The sequence below is a fragment of the Homarus americanus genome, unplaced genomic scaffold, assembly GCF_018991925.1.
Source record: "Homarus americanus isolate GMGI-L3 unplaced genomic scaffold, GMGI_Hamer_2.0 scaffold26351, whole genome shotgun sequence".
NCBI lineage: Eukaryota > Metazoa > Arthropoda > Malacostraca > Decapoda > Nephropidae > Homarus > Homarus americanus.
The window spans coordinates 1,053,076-1,069,171 of record NW_024724368.1 but is presented as its reverse complement, the minus strand read 5'-3'; the positions used below and the strand labels follow the sequence as shown (position 1 = coordinate 1,069,171).

General features: G+C 45.1%; 1 protein-coding gene across 1 annotated transcript in view; it reads left to right on the top strand.

Moving 5' to 3' along the window:
• Positions 1–13,492, top strand: part of LOC121864115 (G1/S-specific cyclin-D1-like) — a 41,551-nt gene extending 28,059 nt beyond the window's left edge. The window contains exon 4 of the mRNA XM_042363030.1: positions 10,480–13,492. Coding sequence (XP_042218964.1) covers positions 10,480–10,808 — 329 coding nt within the window. The 3' untranslated portion in view covers positions 10,809–13,492. The remainder of the gene's footprint in view (positions 1–10,479) is intronic.
• The last annotated feature ends 2,604 nt before the right edge of the window (positions 13,493–16,096 follow it).

Below are 16,096 nucleotides of genomic sequence, written 5' to 3'. Positions count from 1 at the left end.
ATTCTTCACGTTCGGGGTGTCGTAGATTCCTCCCGCCGCCATTGGTATAATTTTTCTCCCCTTCTGAATGTGTCCCCGAGTGATCCTAGAAGAAAAAAGTATCGTTTCCTCGACAAGTTTCGTTCCCACAGTGTTACACACAGTGTGACACCCACGACTGGGGACAAATGAACGATACTTTCAGGTTTGTCCGACCGTTACGTGAGCGCGTCTCCTCCAGGTGCAATGCCGGGGACACGTGCCCTCCCCCTCCCCTCCACTTCTCTCCTCCCTCTCCGATCCTTTTCCCTGTCCCTTACCCCTAAACCCGCTCATCTCTTGCTTTTATTCACCCCCTGCCTTTTAACTCCCCTCCACCTACCCCTCCCCTCCCCATTTCGTTTTCTTTTAGTCGGGTCTGGTTTTCTTCACCCCGGGCACCGCACCTTCCTCCCCTCCGCCACATCGTCTGAGGCTGTCTGGCCATAAACCGGTTATGCTCACACTTCCTCCTCCAGTTTTCTTCAAGGCTGAGCATCTCCTCACACACCAGAAGCTGCACCCATGAGGGCACTAGTTATGTATGGTGTAATAAATGAGAACTATCAGTGGTGTACCGCATCTATTACTAGATCTTGGTCTGGCCGCTGGGTGATGTGTTTCTGACCGCCATAATTATGGTTGAAATCACTAACTTTTTTGTGTTAGGGAAAACTAGTGCTTGATTTTTTAAGGAGGGCGATGAAGATATGGTTTATTCTTATTTTATTTCAGTTGTGATTACTATGTGTGCTTTCAAGTCATTAATATATTAATAAGAGTTTGTGATGAGGAACACATTGACGACAAGTGGAGTAGGGCCAGGGTGGCCGTGAGGTCCTACCCTCCCCTCCCTTATTCAGGCAACTGGGCCTCCTTGCCGTCACCATCCCCACCAGACGCATTGGGGGATGAAATTTCAGTTCTGTCTCTGTACCACTAAGAGGGGCGACGAACACATTCACAACGGGCTGGTCGGTCCAGGGAGTGTGTCGTTCTGGGAGGTGGCTGCTTAACAAAGGTCACTGGTCTGAGGATATCTGGTGGATTGTTACCGTTGGTCGCGTTAATATCACCAGCCGCTAAGTGCAGGGACTAGAGCCACACCTGAAAGATCCAGGGCGCCCTTAGGGGAGTCCAAAGTACGCCCAAGGGAACACAGCCAGACTCGGGGGATCTAGCCCTAGGGATACTCAGGGGCGCTGCTGACCTGGGTGACTGGTTAATTCCTCCTAACTTTGAAACAGTTGACATGTGAAAGAACATCTCGGCGTCTTGTGCTATTGCTGTTCTATAAAACAAATATGTGAATGCGTAGTTATAAACACTTGAGGGTGTTCTGATCCAGGTCGTTGGATGGTGACCCAGCAGGAGACCCTGTGAAGAGCACCTCGGGACGGCGTGGTGTGCCGTGTGAATGTGGTTCATCAAGCCAGTGGTGAAGACTACCAATCGCCCCTGGTAGCAGGCCTTCATTGGTGCCGCCAGCCCCACTTACCTCCTGATGGGTTTCCGCTGAAAGCTGTTAATTTATATACTTGATGGCGGACCATTTGAGTCGTACCAATAATTATCCTCTTTGATTTTCAACCTGTATTTGGCGTCACATCGAATTCTGAATGGCTCTGTAAATAGTGGTAATTCTGTGGTGTCATTTACCGATAGGGTCGCCCTGAGTATGGGAACCGTAGCTATGAGAGAGATGTGATTGGCAATAGTATTACAGGACGGGATGGGAAAGTGAATAGTTTATCTAATACCAGAATTTTATAACACCCAGGATATTAGGTTCCGCAGCTCGGAGAGTTTAGGCATAATTGCGGTCTCTAATGTATAAGTCCAGAAGAACGTTGCTGTTTAACTTATGGTTTGGGGCGTCAATAGGCACAGGGGGCCCGGAGGGGCGGCGTTGGGCCTCTCACTGAATTTGTCTCTGTCGCATGCACTGGTAGTCACATAGATGGCCGCCTCCCCGCTCCAGACGCTCCTCACACCCTCGGCTTTATTACTCTGCGGCTGTAACATCGGATGATGGGTGTGTAGATGCGATTATAAACCGGTGATATTTGATGCTTTATGCGTTGTTGACACTGGTGGGGCGTGGTCCAAGACCCATTAGGGAGCTACTGTGCCCGGCTTGTCCTCCGCTTGCGGAGGGCTTTCACGCGCGTTCAAGCACACCAGTGTCCGCACAAAGACGACCGGCCGCCCAAGATACTGCACCACCAGTTCATATTCTTCATTATGGTCAACCTCGGCTATAAATTCTGCTTTATTGCTCTGCCATTATGAATCATTCTAGTGTTAAAGTTCGGGAGGCCTCCTTCTGTACTCACTCTGCGCTCTCTTGTTTTTTATACTCTGAACTGTTTTTTCCGTGATAAAAATCAGAAACTGAAAAAAATAAATTGGGATGTGTGTATTTATACTTAGCATGGCTAATGGTGAAAGAGCGTCGTATATTTTGGTATAGCATGTTGGTTGGTGGTCGTCTCCTGACCGACCTTCCTCCTGCAGAAGTTCCTACCCACCTCCCCTCCCAGCTTCCCAATAAACCCTTGGAGCCGCTAGTTTTTACCCGGCTTGCAATGGGATCCCTTGATTGCAGCATTTGGCACCGACGCCTGCTGGTGGGTTTGCAAATGAATGCAATTTGAGCTGCAGTTGATGCCATCGGGGTGTCCTGTGTTGACTTTACGACAATTTTTTTCTCATTTACAGTGACTATAAATTTTTTTTAGCACCACTGGCAGCCCCTGGCGAACTTGGACAATACTTTGGATGGAATAACCACTTCACAGGGGACATGAACCCGGCAAAGAGTGTAAAATAAACAAAAAAGTGTGGTGAGGGAGTAATGGCGAGTATCAGCGAGTTCCCCACGCGACTCTCAGTCCCCCTCTGTCCAAGTGCTTTCAGGCGAATTGCTGGCAGGTATTCAGCGGGGACTCTCAATGACCGGGGGCAAGACCCTGCCCAGCCCCTCTACCTATACAACCGCGAACCTCTCCGTCACCTCCTCACTTGTGACTCCTATTGCTTCTTGCGCTCTTATGCCCGACTGTGGGACGAGCGATGTTTCTCGGCCACATCCTCGGAAGGCCACTGGAGAACCTTAGTCCCAGGGTTGCCGGAGATGCTTTACAGAGGAAATAACTTTTGCACTGGTTGTTAACTTCTCATTACCTTTCACATGTGCTTTCATGGGAGCGTTCAGTGTGTGTGAGGGTGGCGGTAGTAGTGTGAAAGGGGGTGCCCCCTCCCTTCCTTGCGGTCCTCACTAACTACTGCAAGACCATAGATAATCCTGAGCAAGTGCAGACCTAAACACCCCCGCTTAAACTGGATGACTGGAAATCTGGACGGGATATCATGATGGACAGATTTAATATTTTTTGCTTGGTTCACGGACATCTTCCTGCGTGTTCGTGTTGCCAATGGGAGGGTGACGCCCGTGAGAACAGTTTATGCATGTGCTGACTATAAATGACCTTACTTGTGTATAAATGACTGGCAAAAAACTCGGTTGGACTATGTTTAGCAGATGTATTTTGGCAGACCTCACGTCGTCCGCTGCCGAGACACACAGGTGTTGCAATTTAGCCGAGCACTTGGTCGTTCACCACTCGCTCGGGTGACACTTGCCGCCACACCCTGGGAATCCCGTGCTTGTCGCCTCCAAATATAATCTCAAATGTAAACAGTTGGTAGGGACACTTGCTGACCGTTATAACAACCGTCGCCAACAGTCTCCCACCTGAATTGCTAATGTTTAATTATGTATAGACCATAATATGTTTATTTAAAATATTTGTCGTTTGATTAAAAGGTCTGGTAATTGATAATTATAATGTACAGGCGGGAGGAGTGATGATGGGGACGTTACACTAGGCAGTCGGGGGAAAAATTACATTATTTTAGCTATATCATTATAATCGGTCACTTGCTCTTAACATTCAGTGTTAATTACCGGTTACTTTTGATCGATGCCAGGGACATCCATTTTGCTTGGAGAGGAAAGAGATTCAAGTCACGTGTCGCAAGTCAGTTCATTAAAAGTAAATGACGTAGACTTGGGTGAAGGTGTGGTGTGGCGCGGGGCTGGTAGCGCGTCGTCATGGCGGCACAGCTGTGACACCCACCTCTCTCAGTCCCTCACCAACTCCACTTTTATCGCCACTTTTGCATCTATATTTTCATTTCATTTTCAGATTTCTATTCCATTGATTATTTAGTGTCGAATTTTCCTGGTAATTGTAATTAATTTTGTCGCTAGTTTTCCGCCTAAGAACGGACTCGGTAATTGGTCGGTTGTTGCCATGACATATATTACACACACACACACACACACACACGCACACCTGGGGATGTACCTGCCCACACTCTACACCCCGGCGATATACTCAACACCAAACTATTAATCTAGAAAGGTAACACTTGATGACTACACCTGACCATTGATCCGCTCCACCCTCTCTCGCATTTATCATACAGTATACCTCCACCACACCGAACCAACCTTCCCACTATAACCTCTCAGTTTCCCCGGCTTGATACATCATGGTAGGCGCGATGCGACGTAGCAGTATGTAGAGCAAAGAAGGCATCGCCATGGGAAATATTGGTGGGGGGGGGAGGGGGAGTCAGCCATAGATGTGAACTTGCCCAGCAGTAGATAGGAAACACGCTGACCAGTGACCACACTCACCCTTACCGCCACCCTTCACAACGCACACTTTTCATCGCCACCTTAACTGAACCTGACCCATGTCCAGTGAAGTTATATAACCTGGGAAATACTAAACCTTTTCCCGACATGAACCTCAACTTCCTCCTCCTGCAGCTATACACGATGTAACAATGCCACTGATGAAACCCTTAATGTTCTTTCCTGTAACTGTAAACTACTGTCTCCTCTAAGCACTCCCTATTCCCATGCTTGGTGTGAATTGTGAACCACCTCGAATCGTCCAAGCCTAAACCCAAGCCTTTGTGCTGTTCACCTTTAACTAAATTAGGAGTTTTTGCTGGACTCCGAAACTAGTGCAGCAAAAGTTCTCATGCGACATCGTAGAGCCTGATGACAGATCAGTTTAATATACTTCATTACTCATGTTGTTTTGAGATGAGCTTAGTCATTGGTGGCTTGTCATGGGTCCACGTGGTGAGGGAAAGGGGAAGGTAGTGTGTGTGTGTGTGTGACGGTCTGTCTGTCAAGCGGTGGATGTGGTACATATGTTTACACCCAAGTAGAAGTGGATTGCTGCTGGTCCAATGTTACTGTGCCTGCTGTACGAGGTGTCCTGCCTAGTCTCGTCACTCACTCACTCTAGGCCGACTGTCCAATGCACCGCCACAAATCGTGCTCCTGTCCACGCAAGTTTTAATAGATTATCTCCAGTTAATGAACTAGTTACTAGAGCGTCCCACTACCCTGGAGGTGGCTGCGACCTGCGCGACATCTGGCAGGCGGGAGAGAAACTGACCCTCACTTGGGGCACTTGGGCGTGAGCTACTTGGTATAAACCGTGTGTTCTGGACGCTGTTAACCCCGCTGTCTGTACATCTATTTAACGTGACGACTTATAATGATTGAGATACAATTACTCCCTTCAACCCTGCCCCGTGGTTTACAGATAATGTGTTAGCAACAACTTTACCGTCCCCAGTCCTACTTTAGGCTTGATATGAAGTGTTTATGACGAGCCTCGTACCCCTCACGCCAGTCTCAGGAGGCGCCTCATCCAACCTTCTAGTAAGTTTTTGCCACGTGTGAGGACCGAGTTCCTGGATGATCGCCTCCCGTCTGTCACGGCATGATACTAGCACGAAGGTGATTGGTTGTTTGATGACGCACTTCTCTGTTCGTCTCGGTTCAAGTTCCACGAAGTATTTTTAGTCAGTCAGCTGTGACGTTCATGTTTACAAACATTGAGACTAACAGGGTATCATGGTGATCAGATTGTTGCATCTCGCTGGCCAGATGGTGGTGCCCTCGCCTGGTCGTAGCCTCACGCACTAACCAACAAATCACAGTTCCAATAACCTGATTCCCCCAATCAGTGGTCGAGTCTTGACGGTCCCTTTACGAGTCTAGGGCGACTCCGGACCGGTGGGTACAGGTCAGCGTGGTAGCAGCCAGTGGCCATGCCAATACCGTAGCCCCAGGCAGATAGGCCTACAGGTGACGGGAATAGTGTCGCCCTTGAATAATTGGCATTTGAAATAGAATCTGCCTATTCAGGGTTAGGCGGAGTCTTTGATTACAATTTGATCATGTGTTGTGAAGAAGTAATAGGCTTAATTCAGGTAGTGCTGCATGCTAATGGTCGGAGGGTTTAGCCCATATATTTGTCCTGGAGGCCTAGTGGACTGACCCCTATTTGCATATGGTTGGTTTTTTGAGAGGTAGGCTTAGGCGGTTGTACAAGTGAATGCAGCAGTATGTCTGTGGGTTCTTGTAAGCCGATTACGGCAATCATTTAACAGAACTGCAGTGTCCACACAGAAGGAAAAAACAGTCCTGAGAGAGAGAGGCTCTTTATGTGTTTTTCAAACTTCAGCTCTCGTGTAGGTCGGTGTCGGCAGCATAGGGCAGGCTGGAGAGAGAAGATTCAATAGTTGGGCTTAACAGGACGGTTTGTACTCTTTGATCTTGGTATTCTGCTTTAAGACTAGTGCTGTGACCTGATGTATAGCGGTAGTTGTGCGACCAGGTGAGGAGGTTGGTGTCTCATGGTAGCAACAAGGAGGACGGACCCAGCAGCGGCAGGGACCACGTGTGTGGTGGCCAGACCTAACCCTCTAGACGGCGTGGAGAAAGGTGGTGAGGGGGTAGTGGCAAAGTGGGGGGGATGACGGGATGTGGTGGGGGGAGGATGCGGGTTGTGTACATGGTGGGGTTCAGAGATATAGCTGTGTACTACAAGGTGTGACGCTCACTCACTAGAGTGTAGTACACATGTAGCGCGGATCGTACAGGAATTAGGTCATGGCGACTCCCTTACGCTTTTAGAGTTCTATTGAGGGATTCATGCTAAGGAATTAAAATACGACTCTTATAAATAATATTGTAATACTGGGAACATTAAATGGAAGTGCTTCAGTGTGGATGTTTAAAATAACAAGAGCACACGATACCGTACTGCCGGATGCTGCGACCGACCACAAAAAAAAACACTAGTTGGACCCCCGGACGGCAGCCATTTTTAAATGTCCAGGTGTTAGTAGAGGACCGCGTGGCTGTAGAAAACGGGATGTGGTGCGCCCTTCCTTATGGGAAAAACTGTACTATAAACCGGTGCAGTACAGTACTACCTTTTACATTAGACATTATTTTTACTTGGCATAACAACACCTTAGTAATTATCGAAAGTACCGTAAGACATTCACTCTAGCAGAAGCTCGAGAACAGAATTCCAAGTATGTTAGGGTATTTAAATCGCCACGAGGTGCGGTGTAGACGGCGTACAAAAGGCTGGTCCGTCTAGCCCTGGGGCGTCACAATGCCGTCTGGCAGCTGAGGGAGGAACCTTCGCCCTGCTCTCTCAACCTCAGCCATCTGAAACAGCTTCCCCTGACATGATGATGCTTGTCTACCCTTACCTGTGCTGAGGAGGCTACCCCCTCACAACCCCTCCCCCACTGCCAATTCCACCACGTGGCCGCTTATCCACCCCACACAACAACCCTTCCCTGCCTCGTCTCGCCTCACACTACAACCCTTCACCATGTTTTACCTCACATAGCAAACATTGTCTTTATCTTGCTTCACCTCTCATAACCACACAGCTCATCTCGCACAACTCTGCCTAATACTACGCCTTACTTCACTCATCATATCCATTCCCCGATACTACGCAGCCTCGTTCCTTACCTACCTCACCTACCCAACATCCACCTCATTTCACCCAACAGCCACCTCCCTGTCATCCACCTCACCTCATTCTTGTATTGATATCTAGGTTTGGATGGCATGAATAATAAAAAAAAAATACATCAGTTTAACCAAATCGGATCATTGAACATAGCCAGGAAACAGTGGTAGTGGGGGGTTCACAATGACTAGGCTGCCAGTAATTACGACTAACCATGCTCTTGCCGGACGTTCAACCCTTTAAAGGCCAATGCAACAGTGGCCACGCGCCGGAAGCACCGAGTGGTTATGTCCGGAGTGTACGTAATTTTCCGGAAATTCAAACGCAGCACGAGAGGTGATCACGGATGGTGGTGGTGGAGACCGGGATGCTGTACTGCTGCCGGGTCTCTCTCTCTCTCTCTCTCTCTCTCTCTCTCTCTCTCTCTCATGGAACCTTATTTTCTGTCTCATTTTAGTTCCTCCTTCATGACTTCAAACTTTTGGTTGCGTGAGTCTTAACGTGAAGGAGGAAAGTCTTGTACCTTTCAGTATTCTCGGACAAAAGTTTCAACAGGGAATGAAGTGTCACCTCTAAATTGGTTTAAATACAATAAAGGTTTGACGCGATTGTTTTGTTTGTGTTTAGGAAGTGTTTTAAAGGGCTGGTGGTTGCTGCAGCTGCTGGTAGAGGAAAATAAGTCGGCTAGCACCCTGAGAGGAGGCTACACCACCGCCTCAACACCCGACGGACGGGAGCAGACGTGTTGCCATAGCCTCTCGCTATTACTGCTAGTTTCCCCTTCATCTAATTATTGCATTGAATATTTTCCACCTTAGCTGTAAAGTATGCTAAACTTATGCAAACTGCAGGGAGCGTTTGGGTTCTGTAATTACTTACGATGTATAACAGTTTTCAATACATGTGCAAAAATTTTTAAAAGTGACCCACAAGTTCACTAATGGCCTTTTACTTTCATTTAATTATATACAATTATTTCTCTAATTACCTGAAATATAATGTGTATTTTCCTCAGTTATCGACACAACTCCCCAAATAATAAATCATAAACCTCCCCGCGTGTATGAGCGGTGTTGTTCCTTTCAGTCCTTTAAGGCTAAAATCCTAGTGTGAAGGGCGGGACTTTGGGCCGTATGTGGTAGCTGGTGGCCGCCTCCAACAGCGCCGGTGCGTCTGGTGTCTCCAAATCTCCCATAGCTCCCTCTTCGACACAACAACAATGCAAAACAATGGGGCAGGCCAGGACAATACTGGCCGGTCGGAGGGGCACAATAGGCCTTGCAGGTCGACCGGGAGAGGGACTCGCCCTCGCAGGGATTTCGGGGTCTTGAGGCAGCGGGGGTGACGAAGGGCTACTAAGGGCCTTCCAAGGGCCACAAGGCTCTCCCGCTGTGCTCGACAGGGACTGTTTCGGGGTCCTGTAGGGCCTTGAGAGGGTTGAGGGCTACCGGCCAAGGGGGATCATTGTTGCAACTTGTTCTGAGGTCGACGGGGATTGTCATCGGATGGGTCGAGACTGCCGAAACCAGTTGTTAGCCCTGGGAGGTCAAGCTTATCACCTTCTACAACTAGTAATGCTCACCACTTCAACATGTAAATACAAGACATGAACTTATGCCCCACGGTGATAGTCTGTAAGTTACGCTGTTGGGTGGCAGTTAGTAAGAGTGGGTGGCTGCGATAACTATATGGGTGATCTTTACATGAGAGTTATCCCCTACATGCCAAAAGGTTCCCTGGCGTGGTGATTGTCAGTTGTCATGTGATATTTTTCGTTCACTCGCATAATTTGGTAGAAGGCAATACATGTAAAGGGCTCCGGGGATGACTCCTGCGGTTGTCGTTTGAGGTTTGTGAAGGGGTGCATTGTGGGACCGTCTCCTGGGTGACGTCCTTCCAGCTCGCCTGTACAGTTTCCCGAAGACTACATCAGCGCCGTGCCTTTTGTGAGCCTCGTTAGTATATCCGTCTCTCCTGCGTTTCCCATCCGCGTTTCCTCTCGCGGCCATCTTTAAATTTCACTTTCCTTATGGCTGGGAGCTGAATTTCTTAGAATTTTCGTCCGTATCGCTCGTATAGTGAAGTAAGGTTTGTGTAGCTGTGGGCTGGGCTTAGCTTGAACTTAGTTTACTGTAGGAAAAGTTTGTGAGGAAAATTAACCCATATTATAGCCGACACAGAGGTGACCTCTCCTAATTGTACATAAAAGTCCGGAATTACTGTATGAAAGCACAAATTTGAGCCGTGAGTCAGGTACCATGAAGGTCGTCTTTTGGTCACTGGGATTTATGAATAGCGACAAGGATTAAGTATTATGATCTACCGCGTGGAAATTTAGTTTGTTAATATTAGTAAAGCTTAACCTCTCAGCAGTTGCCCTCATCCGTTTCTGCTGAGGAAGTGTGTACAGCTCTGCATGTTGCAGGAGATGCTCAGTGGAACATATGAAGTGTTGTTGGCGAGGATGTTGTAATTGATGATGAAAATAAGTTGTTTTGAATTTTTGCTCGTTTTATTAGTTATATTTTAAATTTTAATGTTTTTCTCAAAGAGACTAACATTTTTTTTCTTTCTTTCTTTATAGAGCCGGAGTTCGTGCAGGTTGAGCCCTCTGCCATAGCCGTGGCCGCCATCACTGCTGCTGTGCGGGGACTCAACATGTCCTCATGGTCCGAAGTCCTCTCCACCCTCGCCTCCGCTGTTAACCTTGATGCTCACGCCCTCATGCCTGTGATACAACAGATTGATCTGGTAGTGACAAAGGAAAGCACAATACTCCCTCCTAGTGTGCACAACCAACAGCAGCAGGCGCAACAACAGCCGTCGACCCCCACCAACAAGCAGCAGGCCACCGTTCCCATGGACTTCGATATAAACGACACACCAAAAGATCTCACGGATATACACTTCTGATGCCGAGGGCGGCGGTAGTTGCATGATAGCACTGTTGCTCCTTAGGGGTCCTGTTATGGGCATCCGGGGAGTGTAGACATAGAAGTTGTAACGGACGCGCTGCTGAGGCACAGCCAGCCAGCCAACCCGACGCCGCTTCCACCTTCAGCACCAAACCTCAGGTACCAGAGGGTCTGTCAAACCTCCAAGCAAGTCCCAAGTACAGTAGAGTGAAACTGACAGCTATATCTGAAAGTTCTCTATAGTAAGCAGCTGTTCAGTGACGTGTACAAGGACTATTTTGAAAATCTTCAGATCACAGTCATTTTTTATTGAGTGGAGTTGAAGCCAAACCAAAGACATTTTTGAGGGTGAGGTAGCGGTGTTTCCTTAAAATTTCTGTAGTGGGTAGGATCTCCCCTACAGATTAACACAAAAAAATCTTATTTTAATATTCTGAATCATCTCAAAAGATCCTGGGTGCTGGCGCGTGTCCTCATGGCAGGGCGATCTAGCTCATACCAAATGGTGTAGATCTCAGTCATTTTCTGTATCCAGTCAAAGTCAGGGGCGGGGGACCTGTGGGAATTAGTCTGCCTTCAGGAGCTATGAACACTACATAATTCTCTTTAGAATCTAGAGCACGCAGGAAAAGTCGTACTTGTCCAAAAAGTGCTGTAACATCCTATACGAGTATAAGGTTATCAAAGTATGACTGTTGAAGGAGGCCTTAACATAGAAACTAAATGGAGAGGCAGCAGATGCTAGCGGATGTCAACGAGGGGTAGCATACTAGCCCTCTTTGTTCTTCACTCCGCAGTGTAGATGTACTTAATATACAGTACACAGTTAGCCTGAAGCCCGTCATGGTGCGGGAGAGTAGCAAGTGTAATGCATCAGTTGTTTTTGTCACCGAGGCTGCTGTGATCAAGCCAGGGCTTGGAATCGTCTCAAGACATTTGATTATAACTGTTGGATTATACCCTGCTCTTTAAAGTTCCTGTATGGGCCCCCTACATGCGTTTATCTAAACGTGTCAGTATTATTAAGTAATAATCAAATATATGTTAATGAATTGTCAGAACCAAGGTGCTGTATATTTGGATTCTCAAGAACGTCTCAAGTAAACCTGTCCTCAAACACGAAGCTTACTTGCGGGTGTCGGGCATTACTTCCCAGATGTGTTCTCAGTCCAGTGTTCCGGGTGTTGTGAATGCTGTTCAAAAGTTACGTAGGAACAAATTCCATGATCTCGTCGGTTGTGTGAGGAAAACATGCACAAATTATTTTCTCCTTTGTATAAATCCTATTTTGTATATAGTGTGTATACGTTGTTAATAATGCTACTTATAGGCTATTTTATTATATATATTGTGAAGGATGAAATGGGTTCCAGTGTCACTTTTGAGTTTACGAGAAGTCTTCATTTGTGTATGAAGTTGTAAATGATGTGTTTTCTCGCATGAAATAATTTATTTGAATTTTTCATTCCAACATTTACATTCGTTTTAATTTACTTTTTTTGTAAATGTTAAAGAATACTGTACTGAGTGATTGTAAACATTACCTGAATAAGTGCCTTTGTATAAATTGAATTTGTGCCCTTTTTTGTATGACGTGTAACAAATTCCTTAAACTATTTATTTTGGCAAAACAAATTGTCAGTCTTCTGCTTTCTGTACGATAATCTGTGCCTTAAAAATATTTTTTTTATGAAAGATTAATATTTGTTTGGTATGTACTTGATACTATGCTCTCTGCTAGCATATTATAGTACTATATTTGATGTTGTCGCTTCATGATCTGTTGAAAATCAGACATGGGTTCTACTAGATTACAAAATAAATTGTTTATTTACTAAAAATTGTAAAACCATTTATGAAAGTTGCTATGAGTGAGGTTGTACTGGCAAGTGGCTGCCTCAGGAAATGATTTGGCTGGCCTTCCATACGCCCTCACCCATTCTTAATGAAGATTTCTGGTAGCTAGAAAACTTTGTAGCATAGCATGTGTACGTGGCCTGGTTTCTCAGGTGTTTTCTAGTCGCGTTCTCTTGTTGGTGAAGTTGTTGATGACGATTTCTTGGTTTCTGAACACTATTTTTTATCTTAATATCATATGTAATTAATTTAATTTATAACATTTCACTTTTAATTTCTCTCTAATATTTGTGCTTCGAAGGGCGCCACTGTCAATGATCTTCTTGGTGATGATTCATAGTCTCTCCTCTTGGATGGTATGTTTATCTTGTACCTTATATATATATTATATTTATTATTATTTCTTGTTTCTTAAACCGCGTCATCGGCATTTCTTCAACAAGTTATTCTTGTACCTCCTGTGTTCACGGGAAATAATATTAGTGCTACTAAGGTACAACTCATGTACTAAGTGTAGTGCTTTGGTACAGCCTCTGCTACATTCACTAATTAGTTAAGTACCGGTCAGTGTTATAGTACTTATACTACTAAAGTTCAGAATTCTGTGGCGCGGGCAGCGTATCAAGTTCTGTGGTGTGGTCCACTGACTGTACCACGTTCACTGCTCTAATACAATAGGCAGTATCACGTTCAGCACTACACTGAGCGATGTGAAAGAATATTTGTACTCTTGTATGTTAACAGTGAAAAAAAGGACCCCATACTTTTGCGGGTGTAATTATTTCTATTATAAGCTGTGTTGTCATTAATAAATCGAGAATATTATATTTGTGTGTCATTAGCATCTTCTCAAACACAAAACCATGATTACTTAACCTACATGGTAACTAAATAAATTAGTAACACACCTATTGATGATTATATGAAAATGGGTCAGATAATAAGATATGAGAGTCTTGTCTCTACAGTGAGCACACAAACACCAGTCACCTACGGGAACACATTAACCTACAGTTACAACATCCCTTCTAAACATTTTACAGCACTGCAAGATGTGGCCACTTAACTTATCTATCTATATCAAGTATGTTTACGCTGGGAAGGAGGGAGGGATATGTCACACCCACTGTACAGTACTGAGCATCTACACTGAAGGAAGGAGGTGATGGAATGGGTAAGGGAGGATACGAGACGGAATTATGGAATGGATATGAAATTATAAACTCGACTGATAGCATGCTGCACTCGGTAAGGAATGATGGAACAAAATACGAGATGGTGTGGAACACTGAGTGTAGCCTGACTGTGGAACACTGAGTGTAGCTTGACATACTGTGGAAGCCTGAGTGTAGCCTGACATAGTGTGGAACACTGAGTGTAGCCTCATATAGTGTGGTAGCCTGGCACGGTGTGGAAGACTAAGTGTAGCATAATTAAATATATGTTAGTGATGTCATTTAAATGTTAAACACGATAATGTGTGTGTGTGTACATCCGGGACAACTAAGTATGAAGGACACTCCAGGTCAAGCACCTCGCAGCAGGGACACACGCCAGCTGTCAAGGCGTAAAAAAGTTTGTAGACCCCGAGCCGAGGCGTCCCCACAGCAGCTGTCTTTGTTCTCAAGGAATAAACACCTCCCAAGACCGATAACACGGATTAAAGAATCTAATTACATCATGCTCTCAGCTGGCCGAAAACGCGCTACGTGGTTGGCCAAGGAGGTAATGACGTCACTACGAGCAGACTGTCTGGCGCGTCTGTGATTGGTTATGAGACGTGACGTCAGGAGCAGGTGTGCGAGAGAGGAGGATGCTGCGTCATACTCACAGTTACCAGTTATATTCTATAAGCGCTTCACAAGCAATTGATTTATAAAGGCCACTCATAACTATTTAAAACCTCTATAAAGAAAAAAAAGAGACATTTGAATTTTCACAACGTAATTTAGGTAAATTGGACGATAAAACAAATATATGTGACTTGCCCTTAATAGCCGCTGCTGAGATTATTCAGTGTTTCAGCTGGATGCTAAGTGGTGTGTTTGTGTGTGTGTGTGTGTGTGTGTGTCGTATAATTCACTTCCCACCTCAACCTATACTCTCGAGCTCACTTCATCTAACACAGGTGGGAGTAATTATCCACCTCCCCCCTCACCTATTCACTCGCTGAACTGCTGACTTAAACCATTTTTTTCACCTGGTCTTCAAAACATTGTGAATTACGCTAATATGTTTAATTTGTTTGGATTTATGTTATGTAATGGAAATGACATTAAAGCACATACACACACACACACACACACACACACACACTCTCTCTCTCTCATGTACAAGTCAAATTATGCAACTGAGTTTCTTGGGAATAAATGTGAAATAACTGTGATAAACAGAAGGTAAAGGGAAACTGTGATAAAATACCTCCTTTCAATTGTCTTATATGCTCTCTACGACCGAACTGATGTCCCGAAGTGGATCACGTTAAGATTAGACACCCAGCTTAATTCACCTGATACTTAAACACCTCAAAGCTACCTTAGGGGTTAGATTCAACAGGTGACAATAATAAACTGAAGTGTCTAATCCTCACGTGATTCCTGGGACGGGGGTGAACCAACACATATACGGCAGGTGAGTGAGTGTTCAGTTAACGAGCCATGATTAAGACTGGGGTGGTGCTAACATTTGTCGGCCAGCCACTGACCTACCTGTGACCGTCATTCCCTGCCACCATCAAGTACTTCCCCAAGCAACGTTTCTCTCTCCCATCATCATTATCATCAATAATTACAAAATATACCACTTATCTTGCCCCACACCATTACTCTTTACCGCCGCACAATTACTGCACCATTAACAATCTTACATTATCACTATCATATTTAACATTAGCATTAACTGTGTTAGGACTCATTATTGTCACTATACTCCTGAGTCATAGTTCATCTTATTTCAAGGTCATTGTTTAGCCTCAATACTAAAACTAAAATATATTATCACAAGCAGTATTTATCTCTACTCACGTATTCACAAAAATATTACATTATTAATAAATATACATCAGTCATATAAGTAATAATGTAGATAAACTTGGGCTCTATGGAACCCTCCTGGTCGATAATATTGAACGCTTGTGTAATATTATATATATTATGGGGTAACATTACTAAGGGTTATGTATACACCTGCCATACTCAATCATGGGTAATAAATACATACAATAATTGTGTGTATTCTCGTCTTATACTGCATCATACACTGTACGGTGATACAATGCATATGTACATTATATGTATTGGGGTGAGACATTTAAAACTTATATATTGCTCTTTGCAAGATGATTATGAAGCAAGTTAGTATATTTCAAGGTGAATATTGATGTAATTTTAGTTTCTTAGTTTATATTCGGTAAGCCTCGTCTGTTGAGGC